This window comes from Vipera berus (genome assembly GCF_964194415.1).
Source record: "Vipera berus genome assembly, chromosome: W".
NCBI classification, from domain to species: Eukaryota; Metazoa; Chordata; class Lepidosauria; order Squamata; family Viperidae; genus Vipera; species Vipera berus.
In genome coordinates this window covers 57,681,773-57,702,764 of record NC_138210.1, presented here as the reverse complement: position 1 = coordinate 57,702,764, position 20,992 = coordinate 57,681,773, and the positions used below count along the sequence as shown (strand labels likewise).

The 20,992-nt window shown below is 42.6% G+C and overlaps 1 protein-coding gene across 1 annotated transcript; it reads left to right on the top strand.

The window, feature by feature from the left end:
- Positions 1–50: 50 nt before the first annotated feature.
- Positions 51–18,107, top strand: LOC308676707 (battenin-like). The gene is made up of 16 exons (XM_081342698.1): positions 51–191; positions 348–432; positions 524–608; positions 1,481–1,583; positions 3,449–3,523; positions 3,616–3,695; positions 4,854–4,945; positions 5,967–6,039; positions 8,284–8,427; positions 10,833–10,963; positions 11,908–11,957; positions 13,960–14,028; positions 14,129–14,184; positions 15,210–15,303; positions 15,804–15,944; positions 17,882–18,107. The coding sequence occupies exons 2-16, from the start codon at positions 384–386 to the stop codon at positions 17,999–18,001; spliced, it is 1,362 nt and encodes a 453-aa protein (XP_081198824.1). The 5' UTR covers positions 51–191; positions 348–383; the 3' UTR covers positions 18,002–18,107.
- The last annotated feature ends 2,885 nt before the right edge of the window (positions 18,108–20,992 follow it).

Sequence of the window (20,992 nt, the reverse complement as noted above, 5' to 3'; positions counted from 1 at the left end):
CCCGTGCATGCTCTCGGCTTCGCCCTTGACAGCGAAGCCCAGCTGAGGACCTTGCGTGGCAGGAGGAAGTGGTATCAAACCAGGAAGCGGGATCTGCCGGAGGGTTGCCGTGCCTACGACTTCGGTTTCGGTTTCTCCGATCTTCTGCCCCCAGATCTGCTGAGAAGCCTAATCGAAAATCTTGCCTAAAGGTAGCGGCGGAGTTTTAGCCAGAATGATGAATGGGACGGGGGGGGCGGGGGGGGCGAGCAAGCCAGAAGGAGCATCCCGGTGTATCTCGGAACGTCCCAAAATTTTGTTGTGTATTCATGCTCCTCCTTTTCCCTCCCACTTTTTTGTAATTGTAGGTGATCCCTCTGGTGCCCGGATCTCTGCCTCCTGCCATGGGGCACGCTGGGGATAGATGGCAGGAGGCCTCTGGTGATTCTGAGGGTGAGTCTGTTCCCACGTCCAGCTCTCCCCTTTTCCCCCAGATGTCTCCTCAATCCTGACAGCTGTGCTTGTTCTCTCCCCGTTTATACAGAAGAAAATGAAGATATGGCTCTCTCTGCGGAGTCCGAAGCCACCCTGGATGCCTGCAGCCAGCGGAGAAACAATGCGGGCTTCTGGTAAATTCCTTTAGACTTCTTCTTTAGTTCAAGGAGAGGCAGGATGTTCAACATCACATCTTCAGTTGTTACTTACCTGTGTTTCCTCTTTCCTCTTTGTTGCTGTGTGATAACTGGCTTCTTTTTCGCGTTGTAGCACATCAGCATAGGCACTTCTGGTTTGTGCTCATGTTTATTTTCTGAGTATCTTTTCTACAAACTGGATGTTTTTATGCATCCTCTTCCAATCAGACTGGATCGTTCTCCTATTTGTTTGCTGCACACTTTGTACAACTTGTTGCATGCATTATGTTGCATGCATCAGAACTTTGGGGAATTTTGAGTGTGGTGATAGTGTCTTACACTTATGACTGTTGGGGAAAAATTGTAGCTAAACTGATCTGGATCTAATCGGTGTTTGAACCCTGCTTACATGCATCTGAGCCCTTTTGTGAAAGAAAGAGGGGCCTGTAATTACAATGGAAAATCTGTAATTACAATAAAAAATGAACAAATGATGACACTGATACAGTTCACACTATGTTAAAGCATAGTTCACTTAGTGCTTTAAAAAGCCGGCATTGGTTGGATCTATTGCGACCAAGTTTATACAATAAAGCAGTGTTTCTCAACCTCAGCCTCTTTAAGATGTGTGGACATCAGCTCCCAGAATTGCCCAGTCAACCATGCTGGCCGGGGAATTCTGGGAGTTGAAGTCCACACATCTTAAAGTAGCTGAGTTGAGAAACACTGCAGTAAACCACAATATTTGGGTTCCTATAATCCACTAAGCCAAAACTAAGTATCTGTTTTATAGCTTAACACATTTTAGACACTGACATATGCTTTTGTGGTAACTTCCATGTTTCCTAAATTGCCTTCTCCTCAAACAGGCTGCTTGGCCTCTGCAACAACTTTGCTTATGTAGTGATGCTGAGTGCAGCTCATGACATTCTCAGCCATCAGAAAGTGCCAAAGCATAATGGGACGGGACCGGTGAGTGTGCAAGGAAGAAGACCCTGTGTGTATATTTGTGTTGGTATGTAAAAGCAGAATGAGGAGCAGGTCAAGAGAAAATGGCAGTTACTGGAAGAAAGAGTGGGTAAGAGCAAGGAAAAATGGTATGTAAGTACGAGGAAGTACACAAATGTGAAATGAAGCAGAATTGCTTATCTGTGGAGTTTTTCTCTCATTAGTTCCAATCAGTTGAGCCAATAGCCAGAAAATGAGAAGGCTGTGGTTTATTTTATTGCATTATCTACGAGGTAGAAAATACATTTCGGTTGAATTTGGCAGAAATATCTTAGCAGCGAGCCATTCAACATTGATTGTCTGGGTTAATAAGTCCTGGACCTACAACCAAATGTTTAGTGACCATCCAAAGTTTCAATGGCCCTGTAAAAAGTGACGACTGGTCCTCCCGCTTCCTTCATTGTATCCCCACAGTCACACTATCAGAATTTAGGCACTTGGCAAGCAGCATATATTTATGAGGGTTGCAGCATCCCAGGGTCTTGTGATTGTCATTTCTGACATTCCCAGGTGGCTTCCAACAAGCAATCTGGGGGAAACCGGATTTCCGTAACAACTGCATGATTCACTTAACAATCGCAGTGATCCTGCTTAACAGTTGTGGCAAAAAGGTTGTAAGACTAGGTGGGGCTCACTTAATAAGTGCCTTGCTTAGCAACAGGAGTTCTGGTTGTAGTTGTAAGTTGAGGACTACCTTAGTAAACCCAGCAAGTTCAGAGTGGAGGCCCTGTATCAGGGGCATCAAACTGCTGGTCCGCGGACCAGATGCGTCACGCCGAAACCACACCCACCCCGTTGCCGGCAATAGGGAGAAAGTCGCGATACGTCGCGACACATCACATGATGTTGCGAGTTTGACACCCCTGCTCTGTATGAAAGATTGGAATGAGAGGCTGTTGGATTTTTATCTTCTGTATCTTCTTAGAATTCGCCAATGCAACATTCAGGAAGATCCAATTCAGAGCTTCCAGTGATATTATCCATAGAATGCCCCCATCTTTTTTTGTGTGTGTACTACAGTATCTAGATCAGCAGTAGGCAACCTTGGCTGTTTTATGACTTGTGGACTTCAACTCCAGAATTCCTGAGCCAGCCTGGCTCAGCATGGAAACCTCTCCCTTTTCCCTCAGCGTGGCTGGCTCAGGAATTCTGGGAGTTGAAGTCCACAAGTCATAAAAGAGCCAAGGTTGCCTACCCCTGATCTAGATACTTTTGTCTATATGTGCATGCATATATTTACATACAGATAGTCCTCGACTTGCTACCGTTCATTTAGTGACTGTTCAAAGTTACAACAGCACTGAAAAAAGAGACTTATGACCGTTTTTCACACTTACAACTATTGCAGCAGCCCCATGGTCATGTGATCAATATTTAGATGCTTGGCAACTGACTCATATTTCTGACGGCTGCAGTGTCCTGGTGTCATGTGATCCCCTTTTACGACCTTCTGACAAGCGAATTCAATGGTGAAGCCAATTCACTTAATACCCGTGTTACTAACTTAACAACTGCAGTGATTCACTTAACAACCGTGGCAAGAAAGGTTGTAAAATGGGGCAAAATTCACTTAACAACTGTCTCACTTAGCAACATAAATGTTGTACTCAATTTTGGTCATAGGTCAAGGACTACCTGTCCAGATTTTTAAACATGGAGATCTTTTGAGATTGTCAGATTTAATGAGATTTCAGAGTGTTGATCAGAGATTTGCTGATTTCATGGAACTTTGTCCAATAAACACATACACGCAGCAGCAGCAGTAGCACCTGTGCAGGTTGCTGATCCCACACCTGAGTTTTGCTTCCTGTGTTTTGCTTCCCACTTAGACTCCCCCCAGTGTTTTTCCAGAGAATACCACCACCAATACTTCTGGGTATGATTGCAACACCATTTCGCCTGGGGTATGTGTAAAGGCCAGATCAGGCAGGGGAAGGAGCGAGATATTTTGAGGTTTTGAAACCAACCACTTTTTTTGTGTGTGTATCCTATATAGGCGGTACTGCTGGCGGACATTTTGCCAACTCTCTTCATCAAATTCAGTGCCCCTTTTTGCATCCACTTGTTCCCATATGGGTAAGTTTACATTGGTACAAAATAACTAACACATTGTAGCTAAGAGAACAGAATATATTTTTAGTTATTATTATTTCTTAGATTTTTTTTAATCCTGCCTTATTACTTTTATAAGTAACTCAAGGCAGTGAACATATATAATGCTTCTTCCTCCTTTTTACCCCACAAGAACAACCCTCTGAAGTGAGTTGGGCTAAGAGAAAATGACTGGCCCAAAGTCACCCAGCTGGCTTTCATACCTAAGGTGGGACTAGAACTCACAACCACCTGGTTCCTAGCCAGCATTTTAATGACTACATCAAAGGTATATTATACCTGAACTCCTGATGGGAACTTTCTTTACATATAAAAAGTATCCTTGATGTATGGGAAAAGCTGTCCAATGTTGTCAAGCTTTGCATTCAAACGTATCAGTGTCTTGGGCTCTCTTTTCCAACCTGGCCATATCTAGTAGGAATAAAGGTATTCCAGCACACCTGGAAGTCAAAGTCTACAGCAGTGTTTCTCAGTCTTGGCAATTTTTAGATGTGTGGATGTCAACTCCCGGAATTCCTTAACCAGCAATTAGCTGAGGAATTCTGGTAGCTGAAGTCCACACAACTTAAATTTGCTGAGGTTGAGAAACACTGCCCTAGAGAATGTTGACCTATTGCAGGGGTAGGCAGCCTTGGCTCTTTTATGACTCATGGACTTCAACTCCCAGAATTCCTGAGCCAGCATGGCTGGCTCAGGAATTCTGGGAGTTGAAGTCCATGAGTCATAAAAGAGCCGAGGCTGCCTACCCCTGACCTATTGTGTGATCTGCTTGTACAGGGATTACATTTGCCTTTTGAAGAACATATGCGTGTAGGTGCTTTTTTTTCTATTGAAGAAAGCCGTATGTTCATATCCAGGTAAGAAATCAGTGGAATTAGGAAATTTTAGTAAAGGAGAAAGGAAAATGTATTCACATAAGAAATTGTCTCTTTGTTTATTGCTTGGTAGTTTGTTTTGATCCTATTTCCTCCCTTCCTCCCTTCCTTCCTCCCTCCCTTCCTTCCTACCTTCCTCTTCCTTCCTTCTACTTCCTTCCTTCCCTCCCTCTCTCCCTTCCTTCTTCATTCCACTTCCTTCCTTTCTTTCTTCCTCCCTTCCCTTCCATCCTCCCTCCCTCCACAGCTTGCGTGTTGCCATTTGTGTTACCTCAGCTTGGGGCAGCTTTCTAGTAGTGGCCTTCTCTACCAGCACAACACAAAGCCTCATTTTTACGTGTAATCTTAAAATAAAAGGGACGCGGTGGCTCAGTGGGTTAGGACGCTGAGCTTGTTGATCACAAGGTCGGCAGTTTGGCAGGTCGAATCCCGAGTGCCGCGTAGCAGAGTGAGTGCCTGTTACTCGTCCCAGCTTCTGCCAACCTAGCAGTTCGAAAGCACGTAAAAATGCAAGTGGAAAAATAGGGACCACTCCGGTGGGAAGGTAACAGCCTTCCGTGCGCCTTTGGCATCTAGTCATGTCGGCCACATGACCACGGAGACGTCCTCGGACAAGCGCTGGCTCTTCGGCTTTGAAACGGAGATGAGCACCAGCCCCTAGAGTCGGAAACGACTAGCACACATGTGCGGGGGAACCTTTACCTTTACTTTAATCTTAAAATGGATGATTATTCAGAAGGAAAGAGTGCCTTTGCCATTCAATCCAGCCATTTTTTTTTCAGCACCAAAGTCTCTGTGACTATATTTAGAATCAAATGCAACTGACGTAGCTTTGAACCATCCATAACCCTAACCTACTGGTCATGATATGTCAGAATTATGGTTTACCATAACTGGTTTAACATGTTATTGCTTGCATCCAAAGTAAAAAGTATGAAAAGAGTTATTAACAGTGCTTGGAGAAATCATAAGGCTTATATAATTTTTTTTAAAGGAGCCAAAATATCTAACTAGAGCATGCTGAGTGGCAAAAGAATGCTGAATATTCCTTAAAAAGGGGATGTGAATATGGAACAGAGTGTAATAGAGAAGGGGAAACCTGGAATTCCAAGGAGAAGTATTCCTTCTGGAAAGCAACAACAAATGTTCAGTAAAATACATGTGTATTTTAAATATTTCTGCCAAAGTTCTGAAGTTGTAAAACGTGCACAGAGATGAACGTATGGTATGCAACTGATAGGTTGGTGACAGAAGAAGCCAGGCCCAGTTCGGATCTGCCTTCTGCACAATTCAGAGACTTAATAACAAGAGGACAGGTTGCTTGTGTGTGATGTCTCCTTTTTTCTTTTCGTCACTACAGGTGTCGTGCTTGCCAGTATATCATCTGGTCTTCGTGAAATAACATTCCTGGCACTCACATCATTTTTTAACAGGTAAAGATTGAGAAGGGAAGTTGCAGGATTTGGATGGTGGATGACACCTTACAATAGGGTTAGGTGTGGCTCCTGCTTGCTTAACAAATTAGGCTTTGGAGTTGAGTTGTCCAGCTTTTCAGGGCCTAGGGACTCAACTGGAAATCTGAGAAACTGTCACAAGCAGTAACTCTACAAAGTGATGGTCATGGGAACCAGCCTCATTGTAAGACTAAGTAACTTTCTAAACAACTGAATGTGAAGGCAGAAACTGGATTTCGAATCCCAAGGTCAGATCATATATTCTCACTGACAAAACTGAAAAAGAAAAGTGTTGGTGGTCCCAGAAATGCAGGCTCCCCACCACCACCACCCTATCCTCCTAGCAAATAGACACAACTCTCCTCACACGCATAAATATATAATATATCCTGTGTGGTATTTTCGATTATACTGACCACCAGGAGGTTGTTGTTGTTGTTAGCTGCGAAGTCATGTCCGACCCATCGCGACCCTATGGACAACGTTCCTCCAGGCCTTCCTGTCCTCTACCATCTTCTGGAGTCCATTTAGGCTCACACCTACTGCTTCAGTGACTCCATTCAGCCACCTCATTCTCTGTCGTCCCCTTCTTCTATTGCCCTCAACCTTTCCAAGCATTAGGCTCTTCTCCAGTGAGTCCTTCCTTCTCATTAGGTGGCCAAAGTCTTTGAGTTTCAACTTCAGGATCTGGCCTTCTAAAGAGCAGTCAGGGTTGATCTCTTCTAGGACTGACTGGTTTGATCACCTTGCAGTCCAAGGGACTCACAGGAGTCTCCTCCAGCACCATAGCTCAAAGGCCTCAATTCTTTGGCGCTCAGCCAGGAGGTACCATCTGACTAAATGCCTATGGAGATTCTCGATCATCCAGGTCATGGTTGTCCCAAAAGGCAACTGAACTTTCTTGTTGTTTTTTTCCTTTGAAAGCGTTTCATTTCTCATCCGAGAACTGAAAAAGCTTCTTGGATGAGAAGCAAAATGTGTTCAAAGAAAAGTCAAGAAACTCCAGTTGCCTTTTGGAAAAGTACCTTTGGAAATACCATTTGGCTAATGTTGCCCTTACTGTATTGAGACTCCTCAGATATTAGATGTTATTCTTTGGGGTTCAAACCCTCTACTGGGGTTTGGTCTCATGAATCGTTGCTTATACGATGATATATATGGTGCAATAACTTTACGAGCATCCAGCTCTGATATTCAGAAATTGCAGGAAGAGGTATCTGAGCCATCAAAATACGTACCATTTGGATAGCTTATATAAACAAAAATAAAAAGACAGTATATAGTCAAAACTATTTCAAAAATATAATTATTCAGACAGGGTACACATAGCGAACCAAGCAAAATAATTTTTGCTAACTGGCTGGGAGCCTGGGCATAACAGAGTTCAGAGGTCAATGCCCAATCTTATTTTTTTTTCCTTTGAAGAAATTTTTATGCTTACGTGGGACTCAGAAGCATTTGATGGGAAGGAACTGGGAGAAACAGCTATAAATAACTTTGCAACCACCAGAACTCAGTAGTTACTTATTAATAAATACTGGATCCACATGTTCTTTGATGTTGATCTGAGCTGCAGAGACTATTAAATATATTTTTGCATGTTAATAGGTGACATTTTCTTTTCCTTAAAGCTAGTTCTGTTAATATTTAAACAAGGCAGACATACTATATTAAACAGTATATCTGATTTGGAAAGCAGTCTTAAGATGTGCATTTTGTTCTGGACAAAATAAGCTGTATGTACCCAACCTAACTAGACTGAGCTTAGAAATGTGAGTTGGACAGTGGCTAGTACTGGCTAGTACCTAGTGCCAGTATTAATACCAATATATGCTCATGAGAAATGCTGAGCGAGCAGCTTTTGATTTAAAAACTCTTTCTGTGAAGGATAAATGTCTTTAAAGTAGATATGTGCATTATTTTAAAATGATGCATATGTGTACTTTTGTACATATTTACATACACAAAATACAATGCTTTGCGTGTACATTGAGAGCTTCTGCACCAGAAGCAAATTCCTTGTGTGTTTAATTACACTTGGCCAAATAAAGTATTCAGTTCAAAAGTACATATATACAACATTTTAACCTGATGTCTAATGCCAAACAGTTCCACATTTGACTTGCTTGCAAGAACTGCGGTTAGACTGGAATTGATTATGTGGAAGTTGTATACCCAAAGCTCTCTGACTCATGTTGTTTCCTTTGCTTCTCTTCCCACAAGTGCTGTGGTGTCTGCCTGGTCATCTGGAACAGGTGGAGCTGGCTTGATCGGGGCCCTTTCCTACCTCGGGCTGACACAGGCAGGCCTGACTCCGCAGGAAACCCTCCTCTTTATGACCATTGTTCCTGTTATCATGCTGGCCAGGTGAGGTCTAAAAATGGGACCTGCAAAGAGAGTCTTATGCAGATGCAAAAAAAAAAAAAGGAGAGGCGATAGATGTCAAGAAGACAAAATGAGAGCCAGTTTGGTCTAATGGTGAAGGCACCAGACTAAATGCCAGGAGAGTGTGAGTTCTAGTCCCTTTTTAAGCGGGAAAGCCAGCTGGGTGACTTTGGGCCAGTCTCTCTCTCTCTCTCTCTCAGCCCAACTCACCTCACAGGGTTGCTATTGTGGAGAAAATAGGAGTATTTATGAAAATAGTAAAGGTGGGGAATGAATGAATGAATGAACAAACGAATGAACGAATAGTGGTGGCTAGGAGAGCATAAAATGAAGCAGGAAGCAGGATATTGATTGTATATGAAGTATATATGGATGTGTTATACTTTGGACTCAGAGCCAAAAAAAAGTGCTCACATCACAGCTGCCAGCAGCTGTAAGGGGCTGTGAGAATAACCTTGAGAGACAGGAGGAAGAGCCACAATCTAGACAACATCTGATAAATCTAAATCCCAAGCAGAAATGTATTGGAAAAAGAATCTCAGAATTAACCTTCCCTAGTTCTCTAGAACATAAAGGCAGGAGCGGAAGAGGGACATCCAAATTTGCAAGATTCTGTTAGTATAAACTTATAATAAAAGTAGTTTTGGTGCTCATGATTTAGATTTCTTGGTCTGGACTGCCTCGAAGCGCTGACAACCATCTTGCAAGTCTCCATGTCCTTGTGGGGAGAGTGTGATAAAAATACTGACTCATCTTGCTTCTTATTGTAGTAATTTGTAATATTCTATAGCTTACAAAATCCCTAATCACTGAAATTATTTTTATGCTAGCTATTATTTGCCTAAAAGGGACGCGGTGGCTCAGTGGGTTAGGACGCTGAGCTTGTCTATCAGAAGGTCGGCAGTTTGGCGGGTCGAATCCCAAGTGCTGCGTAACAGAGTGAGCGCCTGTTACTCGTCCCAGCTTCTGCCAACCTAGCAGTTCGAAAGCACGTAAAAATGCAAGTAGAAAAATAGGGACCACTACGGTGGGAAGGTAACAGCCTTCCGTGCGCCTTTGGCGTCTAGTCATGCCGGCCACATGACCACGGAGACGTCCTCGGACAAGCGCTGGCTCTTCAGCTTTGAAACGGAGATGAGCACCGGCCCCTAGAGTCAGAAACGACTGGCACGCATGTGCGGGGGAACCTTTACCTTTACCTTTATTATTTGCCTACTAAGTTTTTAGAATCTCACAGCAAGTTGGAAAGTATTATTTGGATGCTCAGTAGATCCAATGCTTCAATTTAGGGAACAGTGAGATATAATTAAATGGAAACAAAAAATTGCAGTGTTATTCTGGATTGTGTGACCTAGATCAATTTGAATTTTATATTGTTGAGTGTATTGGTCGGAGTCTGTCATAAAATTGAATTATTATAAAGAAAACCTATTTTAAGAAGAAATAGAAAAGCATATCACTTTTTTGTAGTGATCATCTTTGTTTGTGAAGAGGCTTTTTTCTTTTTTCTTTTTCTTTTTTTGCATTTGAATATTTTTCAGTCCTTCTCCATCCCCTCAACTACGTGTGTTTTAATTATTCCTAAGATTGTAGAACTTTAGGTAGTCTGTCTAATTTATATTTCACACCATAGTTGAGGATTGGACATCCTGCAAGGCTTGTGGTTCTTAGATCAGTGTTTCTCAATCTTGGCCACTTAAAAATGTGTGGACTTCAACTCCCAGAATTCCCCAGCCAGCCCTCCCAAGACTCTGGCAGCCATTTTCAAGGAAGAATAAGGGGAGAGGGGCTTAATAACTGCGTTAATGATTCTAACCCAGGGGTGTCAAGCTGCCGGCCCGTGGGCCAGATGCATCATAGCGAAACCGCGCCCACCCCATTGCTGGCAGTGGCAAAAAAGTCACGATACGTTGCAGCATGTCACATGACGTTACGAGTTTGACACCCCTGTTCTAACCCATACCTATCCCGGAAAATGGGGAACAGAGAAAGAATGAACCAGAAATCCTTCCCTTAATTCCACTATTGTTGCCTTTTTTTAAAAAAATCTATCTATCTATCTATCTATCTATCTATCTATCTATCTATCTATCTATCTATCTATCTATCAATCATTTATCTATCTATCATGTTCCTCGCTCTTTTGGAGGGGCTGTGGGCAGCGTTTAGTTTTTAAATGTGACATCAGTCACAAAAGGGATCCTTCTCATTGGTTTAGCTGACGAGGATCATTATGAGAAGAGAATAATCTGATGAAACCCTAAGTAACATGTCCTTGCTAGCCAGAAGCAAGCTATGGCTTATTTTGGGGATAATAACTGTAACATCAAGGTGGGCAGGAACTTGTTATGGCTCTTGACTGTCTCCCTGTTTCTCCACTTCCATAGCTATTGCTTCCTGCTGGCTCCCCCTCCTCAAGCCCCTCGCTGTGGCTGGGGGGTCTGCAAGCCAAAACTGTCACGTGCCTCTTCTGTGATTCAACAGCCTCTTCTCGGGGACAAATCGACACTCCTTCAAAGTAAGTGACTTGTGTGTGAATGCCTCCCATGACCTCAAAAGAGGAAAGCGTGATCCATAATGCATGTTTTCCTTCCAAAATCTTTCCTCTCTGAAAAATGCTCCTGCTGCATCCTTAACCGTGACACCATGTGCTCAGGCCAAAGGCAAGGAACAATTTTATCATAAATCTTGTCATCTTTTCTATTAAGTATGCACGCAGGCTGCATGCACCCACACTTTTGAAGCCTTTTTTGAAACTGCTGCCCGGTGCTCCCCAATATTTGGAGAGGGGTAGTAGGTTTTAAGGCACAACATTGGGGTGGGTGGGTACTAAACCTTTGTTGCTTAGGGCAACTATTTCTTTCCTTAAAGCTTCCATGTTCCAAATCAAGCCAAACAAAGTTAGTCCTCAAATTGCAACCCTAATGGAGCCTACCCATCACAGTTGTAACTTGTGATGGTTGTAAAATGGGTCAGTCATGTGACCAACCCAAGTTTTCTGGGGTTGTTTTTTTTGCAGCAGTTGTTAAGTGAATCAGTTTGGTTGTTAAGCAAACAAAGTCGTTAAGCAAATCAATGGTATGAGATGGGTGCGGTTTTGCTGAAATCTGGAAGAAAGTGATGGTTTTTGACAAAACCATCGTAAAATGCAGTCACATGACTGTGGGATGCTGCAACCTGGTTGCCAAGCACCCAAAATGCAGTCACATCACTGAGGGGCCTTGAACATCAGAACTTCAAATTCAGATCATAAGTTTCCCCGCAAGCAGGTCTGTCAGAATTTCAGTCGCTAAGCAGTCAGTCGTAGGTCAAGGACTATCTCCATTTTCCACCACCACTCAGTTAACATCAGGGCACTCTTTGACTGTGTGCTTGCCCTCAGCTTTGTGTCTTTCTGCAACACCTCTCAGAGGAAAATACAGTGCCGTTCTTATAATTTCAATTGTTGTCTCCCTCCTCCAGCGACACAAAACCCTCAGCTCACCTTGCAGGTAAAAGAACAGGTGGCCAAGGTAAGAAGCCTGCTCAGAGAAGGCGGGAAGAACTTTTTGAGCTGTTTCAAGTGTAAAAGTGCTCTTTTGGGTGGTTCAGTGGGGATCAACGTTGAGCGTGCCTAGGGAAGAGTTGATGACATGTGGCGAATGTAGAAGGTTCTCTCGTAAGAATATTGTGTAGCTGTTTAATCTTTCCTTAATAGATTTTCTCTGGAAAGGGGTGGGTTAGAAACATGGCAGCAAAAGACAAGAAGAAAGAATATTACCTAGATCCATTTTGTAAATATTAGTGAATAAGGTAGGGTAATAAAAACCCTAGAAGTATCTTAATTTTGAAAAAGGGAATTAAAAAAAGAGGGAGGCCTGTGAACCTAAAAGTGAAATGTTTCCCAGGTATTCTACCTCCTGCTGGACTAAGAGAAGAGTCACTCAAGTTTTACATCTCTTTCTGTCATAGAAACTCCTTGAGTTTTGTTTTCTCCCAGCCCAACTTACTCATTGGCATGTTATTGTGAGGAAAAATAGGAGGAACACCATGTATTCCCCCTTTAAACCTGAACAACAACAAAAAAACCAATATAAATTTAATAATAAATAGAGATTGGATCAAAACACATTTTGGGGACAGTAGGTGGACAATACACAAATAATTAACTTCTACTGGAAATCAACTATAAATGTAACTTTTGCCTTTCAAACCCATGTTTTTTCAGTGGTACCTTTCCCCATATTTCTGTCATCAAAAATACTTAAGCTGTGATGCTTTATTATCGTTTATAGTTGGAACCAGGGACACGGTGGCTCAGTGGGTTAGGACGCTGAGCTTGTCGATCCGAAGGTCGGCAGTTTGGCGGGTCAAATCCCAAGTGCTGCGTAACAGAGTTGAGCGCCTGTTACTCGTCCCAGCTTCTGCCAACCTAGCAGTTCGAAAGCACGTAAAAAATGCAAGTAGAAAAATAGGGACCACTACGGTGGGAAGGTAACAGCATTCCGTGCGCCTTTGGCGTCTAGTCATGCTGGCCACATGACCACGGAGACGTCCTCGGACAAGCGCTGGCTCTTCGGCTTTGAAACGGAGATGAGCACCGGCCCCTAGAGTTGGAAACGACTAGCACGCATGTGCGGGGGAACCTTTACCTTACTATAGTTGGAACCCTTCTGTGATAACATAGGCTGCAACATTCTGTGCATGTGTATCATGCATATTGTAACCTTTGCGCATGCAAGGCCTAGTTCACAACAAAAATGAATTATGTACTTTACTAAGATGATGACTCTGAACTACATCTGCTTCTATTAACCCAGTGTTTGGTGCTATACAAATTTGATACATCATCTCAGCCTTCTCCATGGACTGTATCCCTGGAACTTCAAATAATCCATGTAATTAGGTGCTTTAAGATAGAGGAAATCCTCAACTTACAACCATTCATTTAGTGACCATTCAAATTACAATGGCACTGAAAAAGTGACTTATGCCCAATTTTCTCACTTATGACCGTTGCAACATCCCAGTGGTCACATGATCAGAATGCAAACGCTTGCAAGTAATATGTATTTATGATGTTGCAATGTCCCGGGGTCATGTGATCATCTTTTGTGACGTTCTGACAAGAAACATCAATGGCGGAACCAGATTCCCTTAACAACCGTGTTACTAGCTGAACAACTGCAGTGATTCACTTAACAACTGTGGCAAGAAAGGTCATAAAAGGTGGCAAAACTTACTTGATAATTGTCTTGCTTAACAATGTAAATTTTGGGCTCAGTTGTGGTGGTAAGTTGAGGACTTCCTGTACTTTTTGGCTTTAATTTTGTAATGCTTTCATTTATAAGAATTTTCAGAAGCAGTTCTTAGGTTATCTGCCTGTTATTTATATATAAACATTCGCAGATAATACGATGTTTTCATCTTAAGATTAGGTAGATGATGGTGTTACTTTTAGGAAGAAGGGCCTGATGGTTTCTTAAAACAATTTGGCTGTTCACACAATGAACTCATTCACTTTGTCTCTTTCAGGGTCTTTTGAAATACCTCATCCCCTTGTCTGTGGTGTATTTTGCTGAATACTTCATCAACCAGGGGCTGGTAAGCGTAATGGGTAGTTATTCCTTTATCGGAGGTGGTGCTGATTCATTTTTTGGCTCTTCCTTTTTTAACACTTACTCTCTGTATTGTTCTTTCCCAGTTTGAATTGTTGTACTTTCGAAACACAACTTTAAATCACCCCCAACAATATCGCTGGTAAGTGGGAAGGTGCTTGGGGCTTTCGAGATGTTAGACTCTAAACCCCGTTAGCCTCATCCAACATCGATTAACATGTCTGGATGTTACTTAATGGGGGGGGGGAGGAAATGAATTGTTAGTTGAGTGAGAAAGGTTGGTAGGCTAGAAAAAAAGATACAGGTAGTCCTCGACTGACAAACATTTGTTGAGCAACTGTTTGAAGTGACAACAGCATTGAGAAAAGTCAGTCCTTGTATGTCACAACTGTTGCAGCATCTCCGTGGTCACTGGATCAAAATTTGATCACTTGGCAACCAGCATATATTTGTGATTGTTGCAGCATCTCAGGGTTATGTGATCGCCCTTGGCAAACTTCCCAGCCAGCTTCTGACGAGCAAAGTCAATGGGGAAAGCTGGATTTGCTTAACAACTGCATGCTTCGCTTAACAACTGCAGTTATTTGTTTAACAACTGTGGCAAAAATCATTTGTAAACGCCAGTGGAGCTCATTTAACAGTCGCTTTGCCTAGCATCAGAAATTCTGCCCCCAGTTGTGGTCATAGGTCTAGAGAATATTTTTTTTTACATTTACAATTATTATATTCATATATAGCAGTAGAAGGGACGCGGTGGCTCAGTGGGTTAGGACACTGAGCTTGTCGATCAGAAGATCGGCAGTTTGGCGGGTCGAATCCCGAGTGCCGCATAACAGAGTGAGCACCTGTTACTCGTCCCAGCTTCTGCCAACCTAGCAGTTTGAAAGCACGTAAAAATGCAAGTAGAAAAATAGGGACCACTGCGATGGGAAGGTAACAGCGTTCCGTGCGCCTTTGGTGTCTAGTCATGCCGGCCACATGACCACGGAGACGTCCTCGGACAAGCGCTGGCTCTTCGGCTTTGAAACGGAGATGAGCACTGGCCCCTAGAGTCGGAAACGACTAGCGCGCATGTGCGGGGGAACCTTTACCTTTACCTTTATATAGCAGTAGCAATTTAACCATCCGTACTGTGGCTTGAGCCAAATTCCTGCTGTCTTTTTGCAGGTATCAGATGCTGTATCAGGCGGGGGTCTTTATTTCCCGTTCCTCTGCCAGCTGTATACGAATCCGAGAGATATGGCTTCTGGCTATATTGCAGGTAAAAATTTCCCTCACCAACGTTTCCCCTTCTTCTCCATTGAATGATTCCTTCTCATCCACTTAAAACAGATCCTCTCTTGACTGTTACATTTATTCCGCTCCTCCCACTTGCTTTGTATTTACGTATCAGAATTATTTATATTTGGCCAACTTTCATAGGCTGAAGGTGGTTTGCATCAGGCATACAAAAAAAATAACAAAATCTGACTACCGTAAACAATTTGACGTTCTGTTAACATCATAAAATAGTTGTAAAAAATCAACCGGGGCGGGGGGGGGGCGGGATTCATCAGGGGCCTAAGCTGCTACTATCTGCAAAAGATGCTTGATTTTAAAAACCTGAGAACAAGGACTGATTAAGAACAGAAAAGAAGCCAGTGAGCCTTTATTTGAATAATGTGTGACCTGCCACCCTTTAAGCTTTTTCTTGTCTATGATTTGGCTTCCAGACAATTGCTACTGTTTTACCAGACTAATTTTCTTCTGTTCTCCCTCAAGTGCCTGAATATGGTGTTTCTTCTGTTTGCCGTCTGCTACATATTTTTACCCAGCATCTATGTGGTTTTCGTGCTAATATTGTATGAGGGATTGCTGGGAGGAGCCGGCTATGTGAACACTTTCCATTGTGTCAGCGAAGAGGTGAGTTTGAGGGAAGAAGCAAGAGGAAGAGGTGGGATTGGAAAGATGGAAGGACAGTCATATGTTGGGTGGCTAGAGGAGAGCATCATTTCATGCTTCAATGTATAGAACTAATATAAACATTCTATGACACTGCATTGCCCTTTTTTTCATAATCCTTGGCATCCTGCTGGCCATAATACCTTAAAACTGGCTAGAGAGTTTCCACATCACCCCACCCCATTTTAAGTAGGAAACACATCAAAATTGTAGCATAGACTCTAAATATAGCTTTTTAATAGCTTTCAAAGCAACCTCCCAGATCTAGTCTGTTTTGTAGGGGCCTTTTCACCAGCTGGTCAAAAAAACCATAAGTTGTGGCCCTTTACCAGAAGGTTACCCACACCTGGAATAAAAGATGGGATCATTACAAGAATTTGCAGGATTTCTCTGCAAACAAACTCAGTGGTCCTCTTTAACCAGTGTAGGATAAAAGTAGCATTTTCATCACTTGTTTTGCAAATGGGGAGAACTGGGCATTTCAGCCAGGAGACAATCTTCAAGTTGGAAGGAACAGTTAATTTCTTTGGAGACTTGGATATTCGGATACCCAACTTCTGCTTCAATACTTTCAGTGAACCTAATTCGTCCAGCACTTGTGCAAAATACTAGCATCTGTGGTTGGTTTCACATAGACTAAGCCCATGGTGGCGAACCTATGGCACGCGTGCCACAGGTGGCACGCAGAGCCCTCTCTGTGGGCATGCGCGCCGTCACCCCAGTCCTAGCCCTTCAGCTAGGTTTTATAAAACCTTTTCACTTTAGGCCTCCGCCGCCATGAGCCAAAAAAAAAAGTTCAATCAATCAATCAGTTTCAACTTCTTGCGGGAAAAAAAAGATCTCGCAAAGTTGGAATTGCCGTTACCACCATAGCCACACCCACCCAATTGGCCACGCCCACCCAACTGGCCATGCCCACCTGGCACCCGACAATACATAAGTGGGTTTTGGGTTGCAGTTTGGGCACTCAGTCTCTAAGGTTTGCTATCACGGGACTAAGCCATGGCTGGTTAAAAATAGAGTTCATAAGCTGCAGTGGCCTGGTTCACATCTTATACTAAACCCTATACTAAACCATATAAGAACAGTCATTTGCCACATATAAAACAGCCAGAAGTAAGCTGTTATGTTCCCCCCCCCCCCGGGTACAAACAGACAGACAAGCAGGCACAACTAGCAAGGGTTAATTCCTCAGGCTTTAGTAATTGCCTTCTGATAAGGCCTTGGCAGCAAAATACAAACAGTCGGCCAAAATAAGCTAGTTACCTCAAGTGTCTGCTGGAATGAGATAACTTCCAAACAATTACTCAAAATGAGTCCAAGCAAACAGTCCAGAAACAGAAGTACAGAAGCGTTGTCAAGAATTCAGGCCAGGGTTTCAAACAGGTAATAAATCCAACAGACTTCCAAAGATGTGACCAGAAGTTGATTCAATTATTGTTCGTCACAAAGTCCTGAGAGCAGCCACACCCTCTTTTGTACCTTGTGGGGTGTGGCTCAGTGACTCAGCTAATCCCTGACCCTCCTACTCTTCCTACGCTGCTGTAAACGCTTGGCTCTGCGCTGTTCTTGGGGATCTAGCCATGATTCATCTCCAATGCTCTCCATCTGCTGCAGCTGCTCTGGCTCACTCCCAGCCTGGCTAATCACAGGCTGCTCCTGTCGGCCTTCAGATGGAGATGGAGGCCTTGCCAGAGGGGAGGGTGCTGGAGAGGAAGGCCTTGCCAGTTCTTCCCCATCATCCTCAGAGTCCTCTTCCTCGGGTAGGACAGGCTCGGGGGTCGGGGCCACAACATAAGCTGTGTACAGTATTACACTTTGAAGGGAGAACAGAAACCCACATCTAATGTCATGGCAGAGAAATATTATATTTTTTTTTCTCTTTTTCCTCCCTGCAGAGCAAGCCGGAACATCGAGAATTTGCCATGGGGGTAGCTTGCATAGCCGACACTTTGGGCATCTCACTCTCGGGAGCCATCGCTATCCCTGTCCACAACTATTTCTGTCACCTTTCTTGAAGCCTGTTTTCCAGACGGATTAACAGATGTCTCAGCACATTACACCTTTGTTCTTGAGAGCAGCAAACAACTGTTCTTCTTTTAAAGATGTGTTTATACCCCCCCAGAGTTAGTTATTCTAATAATTTGGATTGTATTTTAATGTCAGCTCTTATCGCTGGTTGCATTATAGCCCTGCCTTGCTCAGGGATGAAAATGATGAATTATTAGCATCATCAGTCTTGCTTTGCTTGCTCATCACAAGAGGTGAACAGAAGTGGACTCCTCCTGGCTCGGTGGCTTTCACTGCTTCATTTGTGCTGTGCTCTGCATCACTATAAGATGTGGCCTCTTGGCTCTGCATGGTTAGATTATTTTTTCCCTTCCTTCTGCACCTGACCTGGTTACAGCAAGCAACTGATGACTTTGACCCTGGTTCACAATGCAAATCCCACAACACATGCGCTCAGTTGTGTCCGAGGGGTGAGAAATAGCTGTAACAATGATGTAACAGCGTGGAACAATATTGTTTCCTGCTCAACTCTACGTTGGGCTTTGAGGAATGTAACGGTTTAGCTTTCTTTGTTGATTAACCAATGATTTATCAAGAATGTAAATTTTTATTTTTGCTAGCTTTTAGCACGATTTGTTCATGTTCTTTCTTTTCGGTAGGAAAGCTGATAGACCAGACCCAAATGCCCTTAATATTAATAACTGATTTAATACCTTGATTATGTTAAAACTTCAGGTGATATTTGTAGGCAAGCTGTCACCTGTTTTCACAGAAACAAAAATAGGACTGCATGTCCAGAAACCCAGAAATTAGGAAGCTTGTAAATTTCAGTTTTGGAAAATGGCCAAATGTTTTTTTTGTTTTAAAATGTCTTACAATTTGAAACCAGCCCATTGCTGAATCCCTTATTTGGATTGATTTTGCAACTATTGTATTTAAAGCATTGCAAAGCAGATAGAAACCTCTTGATTTTGCTGGGCCAACATTCACACAAACAGAAAGTAGACCTGATGCATTCCGAAGAAGAAACAGTATCATGAGTATTTTAATTAATGCCTGCAGTCTGAATATTTTACTCATTTTTAGAAGAGCAATTGTGTTTGCAGAACATGCTAAGCCATGTTGTTGTTTGGCTATGTGGGTTATCTAAGTCAACCCAGGGCAGGTTAATGAATGTAATTAAGGTGGAAGGTCTTAACGATGATCTCTTAACTATGCCTAGATTAGTTGTCCATTTTGGGGTCACTCTTCGGAGAGAAAGAGCTCCTCTTTGATCTGTGCCTGTGAGGCAGGCTTTATTTTGCTGTTGCTAGTAGAAAAGAAATAGATACTTGCAAAATAAATGAAGGTGAAGAAAGATGACTAGGAACAGAACCTTGATTTCCAAGGAAATTCAAGATGCATCTGTTAATTAACAGCATTTTGATCTTTTCTTTCAAACTTCAGGTCAAGGTCTATATTTCATTCTAAAGACAGGCTTCTCTGGCTGAAATGCCATTGTTCTTGCTCTTTGTATTGAAAAGTCAAAAAACTGTACTGGTGAATTGAGATGTTAATTATGTATTCTGTTTTCATGGGGCTGCAGTAGTGCAGACAGTTGAATAGCCCACCATCGTGCAAGGGGATGCAATACCATCTTATAGAAAAAGGAAGGAGAACAAATATGTTCTGGGAGGTGATAATACTGCTCTATAGGGCATTGGTGAGACCAGACTTGGAATGCTGCATCCAGTTTTGGTCACCAGGATACAAAGAAGATGTTGAGACCTTAGAAAGAGTGCAGGGAAGAACAAGTAAAATGCTAAGAGTCCTGGAGGCTAACTGTATGGTGAAGAGTTAAGGGAACTAGGAATGTTTAGTCCCAAGGGTCTTCAAACCTGGCCCTTTTATGACTTGTGGACTTCCAACTCCCAGAATTCCTCAGCCAGCATGTCTGACTGAGGAATTCTGGGAGTTGAAGTCCACAAGTCATAAAAGGGCCAAATTTGAAGACCCCTGGTTTAGCTTAACAAAGAGAAGGCTTAGGGAAGATGTGATAGCCATCTTCCAATACTTGACAGATCATCACAGGGAAGAGTGAGTCAGTTTATTCTTCACAGCACCTGAGGGCAGGACAAGAAGCAATGGGTGGAAGTGTACACAGCTTACTTCTGGCTGTTTTACATGTGGCAAATGACTGTTCTTATATGGTGTGTTTGACTAGGGTTTAGTATAAGATGTGAACCAGGCCACTGCAGCTTATGAACTCTTATTTTTAACCAGCCATGGCTTAGTCTATATATGAAGCCAACCACAGATGCTAGTATTTTGCACAAGTGATTGCTGGACAAATTAGGTTCATTGAAAGTATTGAAGCAGACATTGGGTATCCAAATATCCAAGTCTCCAAAGAAATTAACTGTTCCTTTCAACTTGAAGATTGTCCCCTGGCTGAAATGCCCAGTTCTCCCCATTTGCAAAACAAGTGATGAAAATGCTTGTTTTATCCTATACTGGTTAAAGAGGACCACTGAGTTTGTTTGCAGAGAAGCTTCCCTAAAATAATAGAATTCCAGAACCAAAGTCATGCGTACAGTAGTGAGTTAATACAGACTTTGCTAGCTGCAATATAATGGTAAAATGACATTCTAGAGAACCTTGTCAATTAGAAGTGAAATTATAAATTGGTTATTAAATTGCAATATTCACTAACAGGCTTTAAATGTAATCCAAACGCAACACAAGATTCCTATATATGTTTGCAAACAGTGTTTAATAGGCTTAATTTGCTCAAACATAGAAGAGTGTATTGTTTCTATGAAATGTATAATGTACAGATGAGTATTTATCATTTGTGTTGTTCAAAATCTGTTTCAGTAAGCAAGGAGCTGAACCCCCTCATAGCTATGCTGATTTTGTTGTGTGCAGTATAGATTGTTTAAATGCCACTGAAGATAATGAGTCTTTTGTTTTAGCTTAATAATTGTGATGGGTTCATATCCCAGGGGCATGGGCACATT

Bases quoted from the DNA above. Each gene is read 5' to 3' on its own strand.
- LOC308676707 (XM_081342698.1), top strand. From the start codon at position 384: ATGGGGCACGCTGGGGATAGATGGCAGGAGGCCTCTGGTGATTCTGAG. The intron at 3,696-4,853 runs GTAAGTTTACAT...CTCCCTCCACAG, and splicing joins ATCCACTTGTTCCCATATGG to CTTGCGTGTTGCCATTTGTG. The intron at 6,040-8,283 runs GTAAAGATTGAG...TCTTCCCACAAG, and splicing joins CTCACATCATTTTTTAACAG to TGCTGTGGTGTCTGCCTGGT.